This window comes from Trichechus manatus, unplaced genomic scaffold (genome assembly GCF_000243295.1).
Source record: "Trichechus manatus latirostris isolate Lorelei unplaced genomic scaffold, TriManLat1.0 scaffold00238, whole genome shotgun sequence".
Classification (NCBI taxonomy): domain Eukaryota; kingdom Metazoa; phylum Chordata; class Mammalia; order Sirenia; family Trichechidae; genus Trichechus; species Trichechus manatus.
Window position 1 is genome coordinate 1,427,082 of NW_004444174.1, and position 23,605 is coordinate 1,450,686.

At 35.3% G+C, this 23,605-nt stretch overlaps 1 protein-coding gene across 1 annotated transcript in view; it reads left to right on the forward strand.

Moving 5' to 3' along the window:
- The window catches only part of MGAT4C (MGAT4 family member C), a 314,263-nt gene extending 293,046 nt beyond the window's left edge, over positions 1 to 21,217 (forward strand). Inside the window, exons 3-5 of the mRNA XM_004389262.3 lie at positions 6,741 to 6,893; positions 16,871 to 17,018; positions 20,046 to 21,217. Coding sequence (XP_004389319.1) covers positions 6,747 to 6,893; positions 16,871 to 17,018; positions 20,046 to 21,187 — 1,437 coding nt within the window. The 5' untranslated portion in view covers positions 6,741 to 6,746 and the 3' untranslated portion in view covers positions 21,188 to 21,217. The remainder of the gene's footprint in view (positions 1 to 6,740; positions 6,894 to 16,870; positions 17,019 to 20,045) is intronic.
- The last annotated feature ends 2,388 nt before the right edge of the window (positions 21,218 to 23,605 follow it).

Sequence of the window (23,605 nt, forward strand, 5' to 3'; positions counted from 1 at the left end):
TTTCCTTTGTGGTTACCTTAATATTTACACCTATTTTTCTAAGTTTAAACCAGTCTTTTATTTTTTGTATTGCCTCGACTTCCTCTTTATATGAAAATCTATGTTTACATTGTTTAGTCCCTCTGTTTTGTTTAATGTTGTCATCTTTACATATTGGCATCTCTGTTTCCATATTTTCAGTATTTTAGCTTTGATTTATTTTTGTGACTTTCCTGTCTGGGCTGATATCTGGTTGCTCTGTTCTGTTTTCTAGTTTTGGGTTGTTATCTGGTGTTACTTATTTTCCAACCAGAAGACTACCTATATTATTTCTTGTAATTTTGGTTTGGTTTTTAGAAATTCCCTAAGCTTCTTTTTATCTGGAAATGCTCTAATTTTGCCATCATATTTGAGAGAAAGTTTTGCTGGAAATATAATTCTTGGCTGGCAATTTTTTTCCCTTCAAGGCTTTATATATGTCATCCCCTTGCCTTCTTGCCTGCATAGTTTCTGCTGAGTAGTCCAAGCTTATTCTTATTGATTCTCCTTTGTAGATGACTTTTCATTTATCCCTAGCCTTTCTTAAAATTCTCTTTCTTTTGTTCTGGCAAGTTTGATTATAATATGTCTTAGTGACTTTCTTTTGGGATCTACCTTATGTGGATTTCTGATTGCTGTGTCTGCATGGATTCTTGCAGCCTGTTAAACTTGTCATTATGCTCTTCTTTAATCTTCTTAAATTCTTCTATTGCTTGGTCTGCATTTTGATTCATCTCCTTCCTGATCTCTTGAAGAGTTTCTATATATTAACCTTTTGTATTCTGCCTCTGTTAATTCCAAGAAATTCTCTTCCTCTGGAAAATTTCTTTTTTCTTTATTTTGGGAGCTTGCCGAAGCCATCTTGGTCTGCCTCTTTATGTGATTTTATATTGACTGTTGTCCCCGAACCATCAATAAATTGTTATATTTATTTGTTTTATGTTTGCTTGCTGTGTTCTAGCTTCTTGTTTTGTTTTCTTTTTATATACCCAAATAGGCTGCTCATGTGACCAGTCAGATCACTGGTGCCCCTGAAGCTCCAACATCCTGCCACCATGTGGCCAGACCTGCCACTAAGTGTGCGAGCCCAGGAGTCCCCCCACTTCTCCTGTATGGATTCAGCTTAGGTTTCCAGGTAGTCAGCCAGCAAGCGTGTGGTACAGACTCTCACCTACAGTCCGAGACAGGCATGGATGATTGATGTAGGCACAGGTATCTGGCAGCAGAGCAACACAAACTGAGCAAGCAGGGGGCCAATGGCTGCCCTGAGTGCCCATGAGGAAAGTGTGTCCCTGTTCCCTATAGCGCGTAGGTGGGTGGGTTTTGCAGCCAGACTATGTGCATCTAAGGCTGTTGGTTGTAAGAACTGGGGTGCATCTCTTATTCTTGGATCCCTGTTGCAGATGGCTAGGTGAAGTGGGTGGAGCCACCAGCCTTCAGGCCCCTCATATGGGTAGGTGAAGACCCTGCTTAATGGGGAGAGCAGTGTCAGATGTCAAGAACCTGCCACTTCCCCGCTGAAACACTTGAAGTTAGAGTTCTGGTATATATCCTGTTGTACTGCGGTAATGAGGGCCTATGCTGTTGAAATAGGCCCACACAAGTCTGTGCAGAGGGAAAGTCCGTGGATCTCATGCCTGTGCCTAGGCAAAGGAGCTGTGCCTACCCTGGCTTAGAGGAGCTGGCAGATTATTTTTTCCTCCTGTTTGTTAATTCGTTCCCTCCCCAAGGCTGGGAGAATGGCTTAGGGTGCTTGATGGGTCCTACTTCCAGCCCAGGGGACTCGGCAATTGCAGAAGCCATCCTGGACCCAGTGTAGAGCAGGGAGCAGGAAGGTAAAAGGGAGAAAAGTTTTTCTCAAAGGAGGATATTTTTGATCTGTGCTTTAGGCCAGAAGCAAGAACTTATCTTTCACCAATTGAGGGCTGCTTCTGACTTATTCTGGATGGTCAAGTAGCCTCTCTGCCACTGGGTTTCTTCCTATGTGGAAAACACCTCCCTAGCACTGCTGCTTGTTTCACCATGCACCATGAGCTGATCTGGCCTGAGGGGCTCTGGGTCCTGCTGCGTCAGGTCTGGCAACTCCATGCTGTTTCCAAACCGTCTCTCCCTCCCCCTGCTACTCACTCTGATTCCTCAACTTTGCCTTTGATGTTCAGGGCTCCTAGATTGTCATATATAATTGATTCACTTGTTTTTTCAGGTCTTTGTTGTAAGAGGGACCACCAAAAGTGTCTGACTACTTGCCATCTTGGCCCCACCTCCTCTGTATTTTTTTTTTCCTGTTCAAGTTAGGCTGGATGTGAAATTGTAGTCATCACATCTAGCACAGATACATGATACCCAGCATGACCTCAGTATATGTTTGAACAAAACGATAAATGGTAATAGATTATCTGTAACAGATTTATTCTTTCTGTTTTCAGAATTTAGTATCAAGCTCAAGAAAAATAATATTTACTTTAAAAGAAAATCAATTAGTATCCTAACTGCATATTTTCTTAAAATATAGAAATATATTTATGCATGTATCTGTATTTAGCTACTCAAAATAGCTATATGGTACTACTGAATTCAAATTGAAGTTTGTCTGTTCTATTACTGTCTGAGAATTTGTGACAATATCATTGAGACAATGTATTATTGTCTTTTCTACTATACCGGTAATTGAGCATAAATGAGGAGTCCTGCTGGTAGAGTGGTTAAAGCACTTGGCTGCCAACCAATAGGTTGGCAGTTCTAACCAACCAGCTGCTCCATAGGAGAAAGATATGACAGTCTACTTCTATAAAGATTTACAGACTTGGAAAAGTCTGTGGGGCAGTTCTACTCTGTCCTATATGGTCACTGTGAGTCAGAATCAACTCGATGCCATTTGTTTTGCTTTGTTTTTGGTGCATACATGCTGGCACTACTTCTATTAGTTTTCTAGGTCTGCTAGAAAACAACAACAAAAACCATAAAGTGGGTGGCTTTAAACAACAGAAGTATATTGTCTCACATTTCTGGAAGGTGAGAGTCTGAGATCAGGGTGTCAGCCATGTTGGTTCCTTCTGAGGATCTGAGGGAGGATCTGCTCCATGCCTCCCTCGTAGCTTCTGGTAGCTTCAGGGTTTCCTTGGCTGCAGTTTGACATAGGGTGTTTCATCTGTTTCTATGTCTCTGTGTATATTCTCTTTCTTTTATAAGGACACGAATCATATAGAATTAGAACTCATCCTACTCTAGTGGCTCAGTGGTGAAGAGCTTGGCTACTAACGAAAAGGTCGGCAGTTCAAATCCACCAGCTGTTCCTTGGGAACCTCATGGGGCAGTTCTTCTCTGTCCTATAAGGTTACTGTGAGTCAGAATTGGCTTGATGGCAATGGGTTTGGTTTGGTTTTACTCAAGTATGAACTTATGTTAACTTACAGTATCTTCAAAGACCCTATTTCCAAACGAAGTCATTTTCAAACATGTAGGACTTCAACATATCTTTTTGGGGGACACAATTCAATCCATAACACCATCTTTTTGGAGGAAAATAGTCATCTGGGTATTTTTTATTCATATTAATGGTAGAAACATGATTATCAATGCTCTTCAATGTTATTGATTTAACCAAATTCTGACTTGAAAGCACCTACTTTTTATATTCCTCTGATAAAATTCTTTGAGTAGACTAGAATGTGTAAGAAGGTTTCTACCTCAGAAAGTTAGGGATTTAGAAAGAACGCCTGTGTTTAAATTCTAACTACTATTTATCTTACCTGTCAAGCATACTCGCTTTATACCATAGCTCGGCACATCACTGAATCTGTCTTAGCTTTAGCTTCCTTATTTGTAATGTGAGAATAATCAAAAAAACAGTCTTACCTACCTCATGAGTTTATTGGAGGATTTGACAAAGTATATTTGGCAGTGCTTTGAAGAAGTTAGTTATTATCATCATCATTATTAGTCTTTTCTTTCTCATCACAACTCAGAACAGGTCTGATGGCTATAACTTCCCTTAGCACTAACTCCTGTAGTCTTGCTAAGATAGTTCAATGCTTGTTACTATTGATTCCACTCTAGCTAGGACTTTTTTCAGCTCACTGAAAAGAAACTAGAAATCGATGAGACAGATATTCTAAAAGGGAAGTTGGTAAATAAAGTACATTTCTTGTCTTAGCTTCAGTGTTAATAATGCTTGTTCTTTCTTCCCAATCCTCACCTCAGGTTTTACTATTTTTAAAGTCAGTGACAGGAAACCTCCAGCTGTCAATGCTATACATTCTCTATGTACGTGGGGGCTTAAAGTGAACCAGAAAATAAATCTTGCTGGGCATCACTGGAACCCTGTGGAATAGTCTAACTGCTATAATTTTCCAGTTTGCTACCACTTATAGCTACAAATGGACAGTGCAACTTGAGACTGCAAAAGAAATCTTACATGAAAAAACAACTACACTTATTCCTATCAATAGGTGGGTAGCTTTAAACAACAGAAATGTATTGTCTCACATAATGTGCAAAATATTATGATAATCATATTTTATAAAACCCTTTTCATTTTTATGACTTCCTGAAGCTTTGCTAAGTCAGCATCTTTCTTTCTATTTATCAGAAAGTATTGAATACTGCCCTGAGGGCATGTGCAGCCTTCCACAAAGCAGAGCAGAAAAGCAAATTGTGTAAACATTTAAAAAGGCAAGCCAAGCAAATCAGGTACACACAGTGGACACATGTCAGGGAGATGAATGGTTGACTGCAAGAGTTCTTTCATATGTTCCCCGATGTGAGGTTAAGTGTTGAATACAAGCCCATGTGGGGAGGTGATTTACTCCTGCATTCTAAATGTTGATTTTAAAATAGACTGATAAATAAAATATAAGTTACAGGTTAGTGCCTTGGGGGTGGTTCAACTAGTCACATTCATTCAGATGTGTAGGAATTCCGTTTTCTTTGTTTCCACCACCTTGCAGAGCCATAGAATAGTTTGCATTGGGGGAGTATGATTTTACCCTGCAGAGCTGCAGAAAGAACTGAGATTATTAACATTCGGTGGTTTGTCTCATATACTCCAAGTAACATTTCAAAAATAGGAAGAATTTGTGATAACATGCACAAACATATGCCTGCTTAAGTAAATAGCCCTATGGTGTAATAATTCACTTGTCATTTCATATCAGCGTCAATTCTTTAATAAATGAGCATTTTTGTTGTGTTGATGAAAACTAGCACACAGATTCCCACACAGTGTCTTCCCAAGGAGAAATAATGAAGAATTTGAACAACTAATATTTTATCTGCCTCGGTGAGCAATGGTTTGAGATAAATAATAGATATTCATCATGTTCTGATGACAGAAAGAACCTTTATTTCTATACAAATACATGCATACATGTGAAGTGGTGAAGATGAGCAGATGACCCAATAGGTCAAAAACTATATGTTCCCAAATTGAATGATTTCTAAAACTTTGCAACATATCTGTATTTTGGTTCTAGACAGATTAGATTATGTCTACCTGAGGCTCCCTTGGTACAAACTATCTTATTTTGCCTCTGGTCTTCTAAATGCTGCCAGTGTCAACATAATTTTTCTGATTAATTTCTTAAATATAATAAACATTTTTTTTGATTTATCTGTTATGAAATATTTCAATTTATTAAAGAATAAGATTAACAAACAACAGTGACCTCACTTCTGACTTAAATTACAAAGCACAAAAAAAATATGTCTAAGGTACTCTGATAATAGACAAAGTTAGGTTTGACATGCTCATTTGCATTTTTGCAGCCCAAGAGCCCAAAGATTACATTGTAAGTCTCAGTCACTTCACATCCCCTCCCAGGAACCCTTTTCAGTGACAATGTAGGCCCACACTTCCAGTTTCTTCCGTTTTCACTACATTTTAATACAGGAAGATAGATGATTATTTTATAATTATAAGATATTAGCTATGATTATAGGTTCTCTGGATGGAAGGACACAACACAGACACTCAGATAGACGAAAGATGCAACTGTTACTTATAGCTCCAAGCTAGAGAAGGTTGCCACGCAAGGCCACACAATGCTTTGCGTATAGGGATAGGGTTACAGCAAGCTGAAACTGTACGAGGTGTCTTATGTATGCCAAGGGTGTGCGATTAGCTAGGTTTCATGGAATTCCTGGGGACAGGGAATTTTTAAAAATTCCCCAGGTCCAAGGAAGAAGGAACTTTACCTGGTGTAATGTCTGTGGGCCTCTGGTGGGTGAGTAAGTCTGTATTGTAACCCAGAGTGTTGGATACCGATAAGGGAAGTAGTTGGGGTGCAGGTTTAGCAAACTGCCTGGGAAGGAGAATTAATAGGGATTTTATGATCATGGGTCAAGACAGCACTTGTGAACTATTTGTTATATTCAATAGTCCCTTAATGTTTTATCTCCAAATGACAGTTGAATTTTCTGTTTTTCTCCCAAATTTTCATTCTGTTTCTAATAACCTGTTTTTCTCAGGTTATTATTTTCAATATTAACTTGTTCAGAAAAAATGGAGACCTGCTTTTCATTTCGTTTTACTCTATATCCATATAAAACACTGTGCTAACTGCTTGTGATTGTATTTATAATCTGTGCTTTAAGTGTGAAATTGGAAACAGAGTTTTAGTTTAAATATTTAAAGGATGACATTTTAGGCAGGAATAGCTTTTAATATATATGATTAAAATATTTGCATCTGAAATTAACTGTGATTCTGTCTTTCTTTTCCACAGAAGAGAATGTTTAAATTTCATCAAATGAAACATATTTTTGACATACTGGATAAAATGAGATGCTTACGAAAGCGTTCTGCAGTGTCATTCTTGGGAGTTCTTGTCATTTGTCTTCTATTTATGAATTTGTACATCGAAGATAGTTATGTTCTGGTAAGCTTTAGAAGTTGATTATTTTTGTTCAAAATAAATCTCAGACTTAGTCTAGATGTAGTCTCACTTCAATCAGAGGCTAATAGATGTAGCCTTAGTTTAAGCAAAACTATAATATGCTTTCTTTTACTATTGTTCTTTAGTATTTGTTATGTTGTTGCTGTTTGGTGTCCTCAAGTGGATTCCAACTCATAGCAACCCTACATACAACAGAACAAAACACTTCCCGGTCCTGCACCATCCTCACAATCTTTGCTATGTTTGAGGCCATAGTTGCAGCCACTGTGTCAGTCCGTCTCATTGATGGTCTTCCTATTTTTTGCTGACCCTCTACTTTAGCAAGCATGATGTCCTTCTCCAGGGACTTGTGCCTTCTGATAACATGTCAAAAGAATGTAAAACAAAGTCTCACCATCCTCCCTTCTAAGGAGCTCTCTGGCTGTACTTCTTCCAATATAGATTTGTTTGTTCTTTTGGCAATCCATGGTATATTCAATATTCTTCACCAACACAAAAATTTAAATGCATCAATTGTTCTTCAACCTTCTGTATTCATTGTCCAGCTTTCTCATGCATACGAAGTGATTAAATATACCGTGGACTGAGTAAGGTGCACCTTAGTCCTCAAAGTGACATTTTTCCATTTTAACACTTTAAAGATGTCTTTTGCAGCAGATTTGCCCAATGTAATATGTCGTTTGATTTCTTGACTGCTGCTTCCATGGGTGTTGATTGTGTATCCAAGTAAAATGAAATCCTCAACAACTTGAGTCTTTTCTTCATTTATCATGATGTTACTTATTGGTCTAGTTATGAGGATTTTTGTTTCATTTATGTTGAGGTGTAATCCATACTGAAGGCTATAGTCTTTGATCTTCATCTTCGCTTTCAGTAAGCAAGGTTGTGTCATCTGCATATTGCAGGTTTTTAGTCTTCCTCCAGTCCTGATGACACATTATTCTTCATATAATTCAGCTTCTTGAATTATTTGCTAAGCATACAGATTGAATAAGTATGGTGAAAGGATACAACCTTGATGCACACCTTTCCTGATTTTAAACCACCCATTATCCCCTTGTTCTGTTGATAGGGCTGCCTGTTTTTATATATACAGTTTCCTCATGAGCAGAGTTAAGTGTTCTGGAATTTCCATTCTTTACAATGTTATCCATAATTTGTTAAGATCCACACAGTCCAATGTCTTTGCATAGTCAGTGAAAGAGAGGTAAACATGTTTCTGGTTTTATCTGTTTTCAGCCAAGATCCATCTGACATCAGCAACGATATCCTTCATTCCACGTCCTCTTCTAAATCTTGCTTGAATTTCTGTCGGTTCCCTGTGGATGTACTGCTGTAACCACTTTTGAATGATCCTCAGCAAAATTTTACTTGCATGTGATATTTATGAATCATATTGTTCAATAATTTCCACATTCTGTTGGATCACCATTCTTTGAAATGGGCACAACTGTGGATCTCTTTTAGTTGGTTAGACAGGTAGCTGTCTTCCAAATTTATTGGCATAGATGAGTGAGAAATTTCAGTTCTGCATCTGTTTGTTGATACATCTCAATCGGTATTCCATCAGTTCCTGGAGCTTTGTTTTCCATCTATGCCTTCAGTGCAGCTTGGACTTCTTCCTTCAGTATTATAGATTCATGCATATGTTACCTTCTAAAATGGTTGAACGTTGACCAATTTTTTTTTGGAACAGTGCCTCTGTATATTCCTTCCTCTTCTTTTGATGCTTCCTGTGTCATTCAATATTTTGCCCATAAGCCAAGTGGCGGGGGGGACCCCATTGCCATCAAGTCGATTCCGACTCATAGTGACCTATAGTCATTTCTTCCATCCACTTTAGCTACTCATGTTCAAGAGCAAGTTTCAGAGTCTCTTCTGACATCCATTTTGGTCTTTTTGCTCTTTCCTGTCTTTTCAATGACCTCTTGCTTTTTTCCTGATATCCTTGATGTGATTCCACAACTCACTTGGTCTTCAGTCAGTAGTGTTCAGTGGGTCAAATCTATTCTTGAGATGGTCTCTAAATTCATGTGTGATATACTTCAGGTCATACTTCGGCTGTCGTGGACCTGTTCTAATTTTCTTCAGCTTCAACTTGAACTTGCATATGAGCAATTGATGGTCTGTTCCACAGTGGGCCCCTGGCCTTGTTCTGACTGATGATATTGAGTTTTTTCCATCATCTCTTTCCGCTGATGCAGTCTATTTGATCCTGTGTATTCCATTTGGTGAGGTCCATGTGTATAGTCACTGTTTATGTTGTTTAAAAAAAGGTATTTGCAATGAAGACGTTATTGGTCTTGCAAAATTCTGTCATGCAATCTCCAGCATCGTCTCTATCATCGAGGCATATTTTCCAACTACTGACCATTCTTTTTTTGTTTGCAACTTTTGCATTCCAATGTCATTATAAATGCATCTTGATTGCATGTTTGATCAATTTCAGACTGCAGAAGTTGGTAAAAATCTTCAGTCTCTTCATCTTTGGCCTTAGTGATTGGTGCATAAATTTGAATAATAGTCGTATTAACTGGTCTTCTTTGTAGGCATATGGATATTCTTCTCACTGACAGCTTTGTACTTCAGGCTAGATCTTGAAATGTTCTTTTTGATGATGAATGTGATGCTGTTCCTCTTCAAGTTGTCATTCCTGGCATAGTAGACGATATGATTGTCCAATACAAAATGGTCTACACGAGTCCATTTCAGCTCACTAGTGCCTCAATATCCATTTTCAAGAGTTCTGTTTCATCTTTGACATCTTCCAATTTTCTTAGATTCATTCTTTGTACATTCCAAGTTCCTTTTATTAATGGATGTTTGCAGCTGTTTCTTCTTGAGTTGTGCCATATCAGCAAATGAAGGTCTCAAAAGCTTTACTCCATCCATGTTGTTAAGGTCGACTTTACTTTGAGGAAGCAGCCCTTCCCCAGTCATATTTTAAGTGCCTTCTATCCTGAAGGGCCCATCTTCTGGCACTATATCATAACATATATTCTTTCTATTTTATTTGTAGACTGTGTTATATATTTGGAGCCCTGGGAGCACAGTGGTTAAGTGCTACAGCTGTTAACCAAAAGGTCAGCAGTTTAAATCCACCAGCTCTCCTTGGAAACCCTATGAGGCAGTTCTACTCTGTCTTATAGGGCCTGTCTTCTGGCAATATATCATAAAATATATTCTTTCTATCTATTTTTTTTTTTAGTATTTGTTACGTATTACCTATATTAGAATTGTTATCATGTATTTACCACAGTTTTCCTTAATGCTGTACGTATTTTGATTCAAATATGTACATCTCATTACAAATACGTTAGTATATGTAAAAACAAACAAACAAAAAAACAAACCCATTGCCGTCGAGTCAATTCCAACTTATAGGGACCCTATAGGACAGAGTAGAACTGCCCGCATAGAGTTTCCAGGGAGAGCCTGGTGGATTTGAACTGTCAACCTTTTGGTTAGCAGCTAGCTGTTAAACACTATGCCACCAAGATTTCTGGTATATATAACTAGGGTAAATTAATTCAAAGACATTACTTTTTTGGATTTAATTGAAATATATAGAATAAAGGAAAGTTTACTTGAAAAGTATTATTCTTACTTTCTCTACTTTTCTATATTATCATCAAAGTTTTTGACATTCCATTAATGATATTGAATGTGCTATTTTGTTTCAGAAGTGAATTACATTTTAGTATAATTGCGGTACTTCATTTGGTGCTTGAATAACTCTTGACTGTCCACCATGTTATATATTTATATTCACTGAAAATACCTCAGGAGCTAAAAATATTTCCATGTAGACTACTTGGTAGTTAAAAGAAGTAGTAAAAATGAGTAGATTCTAATATGTGAATCAATTTTAAGTTAAGTACAGAAACAGAAAAGAATCTAGTCTGACTAATTGTGAAAAATCAATATGTTAATTTCTATTATTTTTTGTAATTATTTCATGTCCAATGAGAATAATATGGATGTTAGTGTTTATGGATTTTTTTCTATCAGAATTCAGCCCAAGATATCTTGATAAATCATAACCTTTATGCTATGATTTGTATTCACATATTTCAGAAAATCAAAACTTGTAGATTCACAAGGATCTTTAACATACTTCTACTCATTCATGCATGCTGTAAGTTTCAACTAGTATTTAAATAGTTTTAACAAATTTTTAACAATAAAGAATCTGACAATAACCACACAGAATATTTCCCAATACTGTGTTTTATTTTATTAATTTAATATGATTTATAGACTATCTACTATTTGCCAGATACTATTCTATATCCTATTGGCCTACCAAATAATGTTAGTTGGTACAGAGCTTCCTAGAAGTCTTCTGTAAAGCATCTTACTTCCTTTAGTTCTATTCTTTGATGGTGTAATTCTTTCAGATTTCTGGACTTTGCGCCTAGGCCTTTTTCTTCAACTGTAGATCCAGATTTTGGGAACCTTTCATGCTATCATCCACAGTCAATTCACAATGGCTGAAATCACCATAGATCAGCAGAACTTGACTAGACATGATTTAGGCAACTATAGTAAACTGGAGCAATTGACTAAAGATATGCATTTTGTACTTTTCTTTAATCCGGTTATTAGGTATATGAAACTTAAGGACAAGAGAGCAAGTCTCATATGATCTAGCTATTTTTTTTGACAGAATTAAAGATTATAAAGGAAATAGAAGAGTTCTTGTTTAATGATTCAGTTTTGTAATAAAAATTTATTTCTTGGTGCTTGGTCTGCTGGTAGACAAATTGCATCTTTTAAATCAAACACATGGTATATGTAGGTTGCTTGTTGTATTCAGTGAGTTGCTGCATTTGTGAGACAATATCAAGAACAATTTCAATCTTTAACTTTCAACAGATAAAAGATCATTGTATGAAACAAACATCCACATATCTTTCTGGAATAGAACTCCTTCAAATTCACTGTGAAATGTGTAAAAATTAGTAGAGTATGTATCCATAAGAAAATCAAATATCATTTGCCCTAATTTATGAATTTTTATATAGTCTTATCAGTCCTTTCTGCCTAGTGGAAAAGGTATGACTTATTATTTTAAATTTTTACTACCTACTGGATGATGTTTTCTAATTAGCTAAATTATATTTTGAGCTGAATTTTATCCCAAGGCTTAATATGTGTGAAAGTTTGAAAGATTCTATTACTCATGATTCTTTGAAGGAACGCTGGAAGCACAATCATTAAAGTCTTTGGCTGCTAATGGAAGGTTGGCAGTTCGAGCCCATCAGTCACTCCATGGAAGAAAAGGAAATCTGTTCCCATAAAGATTAACACCTAGAAAACCCTGTGAGACACTCTATTCTTCCATACTGGGCTGCGATGAGTCAAAATAGACTTGATGGCAAATAACAACAAAAACAACGTGATTATTTGATTGCATTAAAACTTTTTCTAAAATTTTATGATATTCATGGAAAACTGGCTCCCCACTAACATGTAATGCAGTTTTTTTAAACACTTCTCTCTTATTTTATTTTTCATAAGTTTATCTTACTTGATTTTCCTTCTTACCGTCAAAATGCCACATTACATGCAGTTTTCACAAACACTTCTCTTGTTTATTTTTCATAAATTTGTCTTACTTGATGTTCCTTTTTACCTCCAAAATGCCACATTACATGCAGTTTTCTCTAACACTTCTCTTGTTTATTTTTCATAAATTTATCTTACTGGATTTTCCTTTTTACCTCCAAAATGCCACATTACATGTAGTTTTCTCAGCATAGACATTAGTAGATCTTTTTTTCTACCCCACTTATTTCCCAGTGAAATCATACAATTCAGAGAAATCAGATGAAGAGTTAAGAGTAGCAAGACCGCTGGAGTTACTTTAGCACATTCAATTCTGTTCTCTTTGTTATAAAACCCATTTGTGGCCTGAAATCCCAGGCATTTTAATAGGCTTGGTGTATTTGCTTCTGTATTGGAGACATATCTGCCTTTCAGTGGGAAAGGAAACCGAGCTCACTGTAAGAGAAAATAGCATTACAAGACAAACTAAGTAGAAGAGACGCTGCATGCTCAATCAACTTAGCCTCTCGGCTGTGAGCATCTTCAAAGTAGTCACTAGGGTATATGTTTAGTGTGTAGCTAGTCCATTAAATTGCATTCCCATCCAGAAAATGATTGTCATAAAGCTTTGTCTTATTACTAAGAAATACACTATACCATAGTAGCTACGAAAAGAAAGTGTCCAAGGACAGCCTGGCTGCTCAGGTTGATGCTTCTGGAAAGCAGCCAACAAGGCTGTTTCAGGTGGAAGTTGCATTATTTATTTATGCCAAGAAGTGTAAAGAAGCTTGTTCTTGAGAATTTAATAAAGTGCTTTCATATACGTTCTATTTTATTTTATGTTCTCATGCTCTTCAGTCAGGATCAATGTACTCCATCTTAGCACAGAAAAGGTCTAGAGTTTTACATGTTCGATACAGAATTCTAAAAATTCTTAAAGAGCTATTCACTATCCTGCATTTCCTTTAAAATGTAACATCACAGAATGGTAAAGTGAATTCACTATGGGGACTACTATGATGTTTGTAGATATTTTCCTAGATCCTATTGATTGTGAGCACTAGAGTAGTTGATGCTAGACTGAAGCTTAAATTACTTTTCTTTAAACTGAACATTAGTTTTGTGCGCATCTTTTTAAATCACAAAATGGTCAATTATCATTACAGAAATAAAAGAATGCAGCAAATATTTTTTTTTTAAAATATAACGAAACTCCCATAATCTTTTCTTTCCAGAAATAATTGCCTGCATATATACTCTCTAAAGGGGCCCTGGTGGCACAGTGGTTAAGCACTTGGTTGCTAACTGAAAAGTCAGCAGTTTGAACCCACCAGCTGCTCCACGGGAGAAAGACTTGGCAGTCTGTTTCTGCCATTGATTCAATTCTGACTCACACCAACCCTATAGAACAGAGTAGAGCTGCCCCATAGGGTTTCCAAGGCTGTAATATTTCAGTTAGCAGCCCTCACTTCAACCATTGCACCATCAGGGCTCCTTCAGTAAAGATGACAGCCTTGGAAACCTTATGGAGCAGTTCTACTCTGTCCTATAGAGTGTCTATGAGTCGGAATCAACTCAACAGCAATGGGTATACTCTCCAAAACATGTATGTATAAATATTTGTATATTTCCCTCAAAAAGAATTGTATATCCTGATTCATAAGATCCCTAGGTGGTGCAAATGATTTGCGCTCGACTGCTAACCTAAAAGTTGGCAGTTGGAACCCACCCAGAGATATCACAGAAGAGAAGGCCTAGTGATCTATTCAGTTAAGATTGTTGTTGTTAGTTGCCACTGACTCATGGTGACCCAATGTATGTCAGAGTAGAACTGTGCTCCATACGGTTTTCAAGGCTGTGATCTTTCTGAAGTATATTGCCGGGCTTAAAATTAAGATTGCAGCCAAGAAAATTCTATGGAGCCGTCCTGCTCTATAGCACATGGGGTCACCATGAGTCAGAATTAATTTGACAGCAACTAACAACAACAATCAGGTACTGATTCATAGCTTACTTTATTTGAAAGTATGAAGAATTTTTATCAGTAGGTAGATTTTTGCATCTGCATTAAACTTTGTGTATTATTATAATATTTTCTAATTTAAGTATATAGGCTCTTATGATACATCATAATAAAACAAAGATAAAAATCTCCTCTTACCACTTAAAAACTGGAACATTATCAAACTTACTGAAGTATGAGTTCATTCACACATAGCAGAGTGAAACCACGCTCCTAAATTATCTATTTATTATTTCCAAACTTTTATGCATGTGTTTTACCACATACGCATGTACTGCTAAACATTATCTTTAGTTTTGCTCACTTTGGAGATTGTTTTCTTGAATATTCATTAAGATACAATTCACATAAAATACAATTTATCAATTTTAAGTGGACACTATGATGATTTTTCCTCCCATTCCCTCTTTCTCCATTCCCTGGTAACCACCAATGTTCTTCTGTCTTGATTGACTTACCTATTCCATGTATTTCATATAACTGGGATTGTACAATATTTGTCCTATTGTGTCTGGCTTATTTCACTTAGCATAATGTTTTCAAGTTTCATCCATGTTGTAGCATGTATCAGAACTTCATTTTTCTTTACACCTCTATAACACTCCATTGTGTGTATCCATAATAATTTGTTTATCTATTCATCTGCTTATGGGCACTTGAGTTTCCATCATTTAGCTATTGTGAATAACACTACAATAAACATTGCTGTACAGGTGTCTTTTTGAGTCTCTGTTTTCAATTCTTTTGGTTATACACCTAGAGGTGAAAATGCTTGGTAATGTAGTATTTCCATTTCTCAGTGACCAAGGCAATATAATATGTAGAAATAAAATACTAAGGACCACATGTAAGTTCATAAACATAATTGAATATACTAAAAAAATGTTCAGAATGAATCTTGATTTAGCAAGGACCATATGGAAAGCTCTTGTGAATCCCCAGTCATGTCCACCAATCTCAATTAATATTTATCCTAAAAAAATTCCAATTTGGTCACAGAATTAAGTTTGAGTTATTCATCTTTTTTCCTTTGCAGTTAGTTTGATGTGAAGTATTAAGTATTCCAATGGAAGTAAACTTTGTATCTGAATCCTTTATAATCTTTTACAGCAGGGGTTTAATTAAAGTTTTATTGACCATAGCAAATACTATCAGGACCAAAGTATTTAATTCACTCACTTTCTCTGTAGTTTTAGCAGCTTCCACGTGCTTAACAGTCCATAGCCAATAGTAGACATCGATCCACATTACAGCACAGTAGAGTACACGCCTTACAAAAAAGGAATATTTCTTCTTGCTGGAAAACATATTTTATCAACAGTAGTCAGTTATAATAAAAGCCCAACAAGTCATCATTTTGCTAAAAGCACATAACCAATAATAGTCTGATCAAATTAAGACTAGATAATCAGATATACCCCTGAACTTATATCAAAGAAGAGAAAACAAAGGAGAAATAAGTCATTATGAAAGTATATTTTAACCTGAATATGAATGTCTTCTTGAATATAAACCATCCCGAAAATTTAATGACATAACTCTACCACCAAGTAGATATAAGGGATCTTAAATATAAAAGGACTACACTTTACCTCCAACACAGTAACATACACACACACAGAAGATACATTATCACTGGAAAGATGAATGCGTGGTCTAAGCATATTTCTTAGATTTTGAACAAGTATATCCTAAATGAGGTACCTCGGAAACATCTGAAAACAAAAACAAACCAAAAAAAAAAAACCAGCCATGTCTCAAGGACCAGGACTGGCCATTCTCAGAGGCTTTTGATGACAGTGACTACGTAACTGGCTGATTAAAACTCATGATTAATAAATTATTCAAAATATAACCATCATGTCCAGTGTTACATCTTCCTAATCATTTCTAAACTTTCACATTCATAGAAATAATACGTGATCTTTTCTTTGGCAGTGCTTGGTGAAGCATGGATAGCTTAGTCTGACTCAAAAATGGGGGATTTTGTGAGAACTATCCTGAAATGAAACTGTTAAATAGGTTGCTGTCAAATTTGAAGACGCTGGTGTTATTGTAAAGAGTTTGAATTTTATCATAGATATGGGGGGGGGGGTTCATTTTAGAGATTTTTTTAATCAATAAAATGTCATTATTAGAATATCCTATAGAGAAGCAAATGCAATTGTAGTATAAAGAGTGGAATAGAAGAGATACAGCCTGAAGCAGACTCTAGGTCAGAAATCAGGTGAGAGATGATTATTTAAGTTTTGTGGTACCAGTAATTGAGGGTTATATAACACCCCATTTTATATATCCTACCCATATTCATTGCTTAGTTAGAAACTATTTAATCTTATGTCTTCTACTATTTACTTTCTTTCTATACTTCTTTCTTGGCATTCAGGAAGGAGACAAACAACTTACAAGGGAAACATCCACTCATCAACTGAACTCAGAACGCTATGTACATACATTCAAAGATTTGTCTAATTTCTCAGGAGCTATAAATGTCACCTATCGCTACCTAGCTGCTACCCCTTTACAAAGAAAGCGTAAGTATCATTAGACTTTTAGATAAAGAATACATAAAATGCTTTGTTTTAAAATAATGACAATGTGTTTGTATAGCAATGGAAGTTTAAGAGCTTTACTAATATATTATTTGGGAAAGACTTCAATGGTTCCTAGATTTTGAACAAATATATCCTAATTGAGAATGCAGTCTTTTATGGATTCATTTCCTTTAATAACAATACCTTAAAGTGCCTAAGTATAATGTGAACATTTTAACGGTTTTCTGTAGAACTATGTAGAGAGACTAGGGAAAATCAATTTACTGAGTTAATTTTTAGCAGTAAATGTTTTCATATTTTAAATTTTGCAGACTTTAATGGTTTGATTTTTATTACTTACTACCTGTTTTGAATTAATGAAAGTTAGTTTGGAAAAACCTATTTGTTTGGAGCCGAGAAATAATGTACCATATTTCATAGATTCCAAGACACCATAGATTATAAAAAAGATCCTTATCTAACATGCCACAGTGATACCAGAGTAGCTCTAATAAATCCTGCCAGCTACGTCAATTGTACAAACCAGTCCAGGGAGACTAAGATCACCCACTTGTGACACCAAAGTGTGTGGTGGACAACAAATTTCACTCCACACTCCACCTATGTCTTGTGGAAATCTCAGCTTCCTTTCCCTGTGCGGGTCAAACCCCAGCTACCCACACAGTCCTTCTCTCTCTCATCCCTAGCCACGAGGACTAGATCAGTAGGTACCAGCCACAAGCCTGGGAGTCCACATGTCTCCCTCCACTTCAGATGGCTGACTTCCCCTGCTCCATTGGGTCCGATAATTTGCTGGAATGAATCATAGAATCCACAGTGAGTATAGCATACTTAGTACAGATGTATTACAACAAAAAAAGATACAAACAAAAAGACACATAGAGTGAGGTCGGGCAGGGGTCACAGGGTGGAACCACTAAGAAAGTATAACCATTATCTATTTTAATTATAAAATACCACCAATTGTAATATGCAACCTGATTTTAAAATGTTCCAGTGTGAAAAAAATATGAATCTTAGAATTAGTGAAATACAGTGATATCATGACCAAATACAAAGATTCCTTATGAGATTGTGTGTAGACTACAACAATTCTGTTCCAAGCAAAATGTAGAGTATGCTTTTTTGCTTAATTTTTGTGCCAATAGTTCAGATTATTATGTAATGCTTGAAGATGATGTCCGATGTTCAAAGAATTTCTTAACTGCCATCAAGAAAGTTGTTACGTCCCTAGAAGGAACTTACTGGGTAACTCTTGAATTCTCTAAGCTTGGCTACATTGGAAAACTCTATCATTCTCATGATCTCCCACGTCTGGCACATTTTTTATTAATGTTTTATCAAGAGATGCCTTGTGATTGGCTATTGACTCATTTCCTATTAAGAAATGTTTATGCAAAGAGTATGTGATCACCAGATTGAGGAAATTGTGACTGAAGTTAATTTAGATTTTTTAAGCTCTCTGTTACATTTATTCCCGCATTTCAATTGTCTACTTCTCTTAAGCTTCTTTCTGATTATGTAAGACTGCCACTGTTATTTCATCTCTGTTACACCACCTTTGTTCAACTGCTACTAATTTCCCCTTTCCATGCTAAATGTACTAATATTTGTTGACATGCATACCAACTGCTTTATCCGAAAGAGGCTATGTAACACAGAGAATAAGAGTAGGACAGTTTAAACATTGGCACCACACAACTTACTAGATGTGATAGTTCGTGTATTATTTCATCTCACTATGACTTAGTTTCTTCATCTGTAAAACAAGAACGATGATAGTTACAAACCTATTTCCAGAGTATTATGAATAGTCAAGTGTATATTGAATATAAAGTACATAGACTTCTGCATCGTATGTAGAAAGTTATCATTGTTGACTATTATTGAGTGTTAATGAAGACAGGTGGCTTAACGTTTAATGGTTACAGGTAACATATCTGTTTCTGTAGAAGTCTTTGTCTTAAGCCCAGATATTTAAACAAAATGTGTACATCTCTATCTCTCTGAAACACCAGTAAGAAAGATTTTTCTTGGAAGGGGATTTTTCAGTATCCTACAAATCACATCATATAGGTATGTATATTAAAACAATAGTTTCAGTGAATATACATATTTCCATATTTTCCAAATGGTGGTTCAGAAATTTTATTCATTTCTGAATCATGATGAATATGTGATCCTTAAAACTTGAAAATATTTCAACAGAAAGACTCAGCTAACACTTCTCAGAGGAGAACTGTCATTTCCTTTAAAATATCCAATTTTTAATTTTATATTGTGAGTTTCTGAAGAAAAATTTCTCCAAATAAAATTACTATAAAATACTTTTCAAAATTAAAGAAAATTAATTCCTAAGACTTGGGACAATTTACCTTAAATTTGAGCAATCATGTAGTTTTTAAAAAATAGTTTATGATATTGTTTGCTTTCTATTTAAGAAACTAGATGAATTTCAAATTAAAATTTTGAAGTCCAATTATGAATTCCACTGGCATGATATAGTGACAATGTGAGATAAAAATAAAGATATACAACATATTTTCTATGAAAAATTTAAAGATTATTTTATTATTTTTAATCATTTGTGGATAATTTGTAAGCCTTAACTGTGAATTCCCTGCCCCTTTTGCATTTTTTTTATAGCTTTTATATCATCTAAATATATAACTGTATTCTCTAATGGGAATGTATGAGAACATTAAGCTGCAAGAGACTATAAACCATTTTTTAAAATTTTATAAACAAGTGCTTATAGCAATAGGGCCCATACATTAGTGTTCTTAAGATGCAATTTATCTTCCACAGAAAATATCGATTATATATAAATTAATGATAACCTTTATATACAGCTTAATAATTTAATAAAAATGTTCCGTACATTATTTTTACTAGATTTACTTAATATAATAGCAGACGTAAGAGTAACATTATCTTTTCTTTTTCTATGATTTTCAAAACCTATTTAACTTTTAATTTATCTTCTTTCTTAATTCTTTTGCTCAGGGTATCTTACAATTGGACTTTCATCAGTAAAACGAAAAAAAGGAAACTATTTACTTGAGACAATCAAATCCATTTTTGAGCAGTCCAGCTATGAAGAGCTGAAGGAAATTTCAGTGGTGGTTCATCTAGCAGATTTTAATTCATCCTGGCGTGAGATCATGGTCCAGGATATTACACAGAAATTTGCCCATCATATTATTGCTGGAAGATTAATGGTTATACATGCTCCTGAGGAATATTACCCAATCCTGGATGGCCTTAAAAGAAATTACAATGATCCGGAAGATAGAGTCAAATTTCGTTCCAAGCAAAATGTAGATTATGCTTTTTTGCTTAATTTTTGTGCCAATACTTCAGATTATTACGTAATGCTTGAAGATGATGTCCGATGTTCAAAGAATTTCTTAACTGCCATCAAGAAAGTCATTACTTCCCTAGAAGGAACTTACTGGGTAACTCTTGAATTCTCTAAGCTTGGCTACATTGGAAAACTCTATCATTCTCATGATCTCCCACGTCTGGCACATTTTTTATTAATGTTTTATCAAGAGATGCCTTGTGATTGGCTATTGACTCATTTTCGGGGTCTGTTGGCTCAGAAAAATGTGATCCGTTTTAAACCATCTCTCTTTCAGCACATGGGTTATTATTCATCATATAAAGGTACAGAGAACAAGTTGAAGGATGATGATTTTGAAGAGGAGTCATTTGACATTCCTGATAACCCTCCTGCAAGTCTATACACCAACATGAATGTATTCGAAAATTATGAAGCAAGCAAGGCTTATAGTAGTGTTGATGAGTACTTTTGGGGAAAACCACCTTCAACAGGAGATGTCTTTGTGATTGTATTTGAAAATCCAATTATAATCAGCAAAATTAAAGTGACTACCGGAACAGAAGATCGACAAAATGACATTTTGCATCATGGAGCCCTGGATGTTGGGGAAAAAGTTATACCTAGCAAAAAAGGGATACAATGTGTTACTTATTTAAAACTAGGGGAATTCAAAAATGGAAACTTTGAAATGTCAGATGTGAATCAAAAAGTTCCATTTGATATTCATTGTATGAGGATATACGTTACCAAAACACAAAAAGAATGGCTGATTATTAGAAGTATTAGCATTTGGACTTCTTAGCCAATTAAATCAATATGTTCAATTACTGAAGCAGGTCTTCCTGTTTCCTTTTTTTTGCTACCTTTGTCTTTTGGAGGGAAAGCAATGGGTGAAATACATAAAAAGAAAAGTTAATCATTTTGGCAGTTTTGATTTAAACATTGTCAACATGATTTTACTCTAACTCACACTTGTATTTATTTTAACTTCTGAAGTTGAATATTATCCCGTAGTTAATGACACTTTCATATATATATCGTGGTTGTCATGGTTGTTTGAAAATTGGAACTGACTTTCGAAAGGGTGGTATAAGAGATTTAAAATGAGAAAATATATTTTGTTGGATGCTGTCTCTTGAAAAAAGTTACCAAATGTACACACTTCCTTAAGAGTTGCTTATTCATTATATCATCAGATAGACCTTATTAAGCATCTGTGTGAAGATGCAGTTTGTTAGAAAGATAACCTTTTCTTTTTTCTTTTAAACCTAGATTCCCATTGACTTCTGTATGTCTATGATGAATACCTACTCATAGAAATGTAGTCTTTGAATAGAATTTTGTGTGTGGGTGGGGCTATGGAAAGATTAAAAAAAAGAAAATCTCCCCAGCTCATTTATATGAAAGGGGACATTGTTCACTGTTTTAAAACATTTGATTGAGAATCTATTGTTAATAAATTTTCTGCGGGAAGCAGTCTTTTTCCAGTTTCCCATTTGCAAAAAAAAAGTAGAGTTAGGCTTGTTATTTTCAGGTTACTTTGGGTACCTGCATTTAATAGAAGAAGTTAGAGAAGGCCTGTAAGTAGTTAATTCTTATAGATATTTGCATTATATGCAGAACATTTTTGCAATCGATTTTATATGTTTTGTATTAAAATTGATTGAAACTATTGTGAATTATCATATACTTTTTTGGAGTTTAAATGGGCATCTCAGCTTGTAAAGGAGAAAAGTAAGAAATACAGAAACTAGTTGACTTTTCTAGACTCAGAGAATTACTACCCAGCAAAGTGAGAGAGATCAGACGTTCTGATATCCAGACAAAGTCATTCCTATGTATTGAGATGGCTCCCCATAGAAGTTATGTTTTCTGCTCTCTCTTTGCTGCTTGAGTCTCAGATAGTAAGTTATAGTATCTGGAAATAGCTGGTATAATTCTTCTATAAATCATATCATCATGTTGTGGAATAATACTAAAATGTCCTAAAATGATATTCTCGCAGGTTACACACCTAAATGGTAAGCAAGCCTGACTAAATTTAATATAAGAGATTGGACATGTTTTCACACCATGCATGTGTCCGTAAATGTGATGTAGAACACTTTAGAGCATTCTGAAGACATTGCGTTTTCAGAATGTCCTGAGTTTGTCTCATCTTTTTTATGATGAAGAGAGCAAAGATAAAAGGTTTCCTTCTGGAGATAAATGGAGGATGCTTTATGTATATTTACGGAAAAAAATATATTTACGTAGATGCATTTGTGAACATAATTGTATACTGATGAAGACTAGATGCATGATAATAAGAAGGAATGAGGAATTCTTTCTGCTCTTTCTGTCATCTCGACACACAGTCCTTATATTTCACTGTTGAACTACAATCCAAAAAAGATTGAGAAGTCTTTTATTCATTCTATCAAATCAATTAAGTTAGAAACTCAGATAAAAAATGAGAATTTCATTGTTGACTTACAGATACAACAATTGTGTATTTTTTTTGTACCCACTTGCAATGTTAGAGAAAACATGACCCTGTTTAAAAGAGATTGAATATTAATATTTTGTGCCCATAGGAGTCTTAAGAAAATATGAGGATTGCCGGTAAACTATTATCTTCATCTTTAGCATTCTACATGTCTCATAAAATTTAAAGTAACTTTTTTCCTGCACTTTCAATATTAAAAAGTACACATCTGTATTCCAAAACATGTAATATCAAGACCTATGCAGATTCCATGAAGTGAACTGTAAATTTTTATGTATTCTTCTGGGAGTATGTTTCCAAAGACTAGCCATTGGCATCTATCAAATCCTGGAAAATGTTTCAGCAATGATAACTGAGAGTAACAGTGAATCTTGATGTTTGCTAAACACAAAACTCATTGCCATTGGGCTGATTCCTACTCATAACAACCCTATAGGAAGTAGAACTGCCCCATAAGGTTGCCAAGGAGTGGATTCAAACTGTCAACTTTTTGGTTAGCAGCCCAGTTCTTAACCACTGCACCACCAAGTCTTCTTAAATTTAATCCTTCAACTTTTTTTTAAATTTTACTGTACTTTAAGTGAAACTTTACAGTTCAAGTTAGTCTCTCATACAAAAATTTATACATACATTGTTATATGACCCTAATCGCTCTCCCTATACTGTGACGGCACTTTCCTCCTTTCCGCCCTTGATTTCCCATGTCCGTTCAACCAGCTCCTGCCCTTCTCT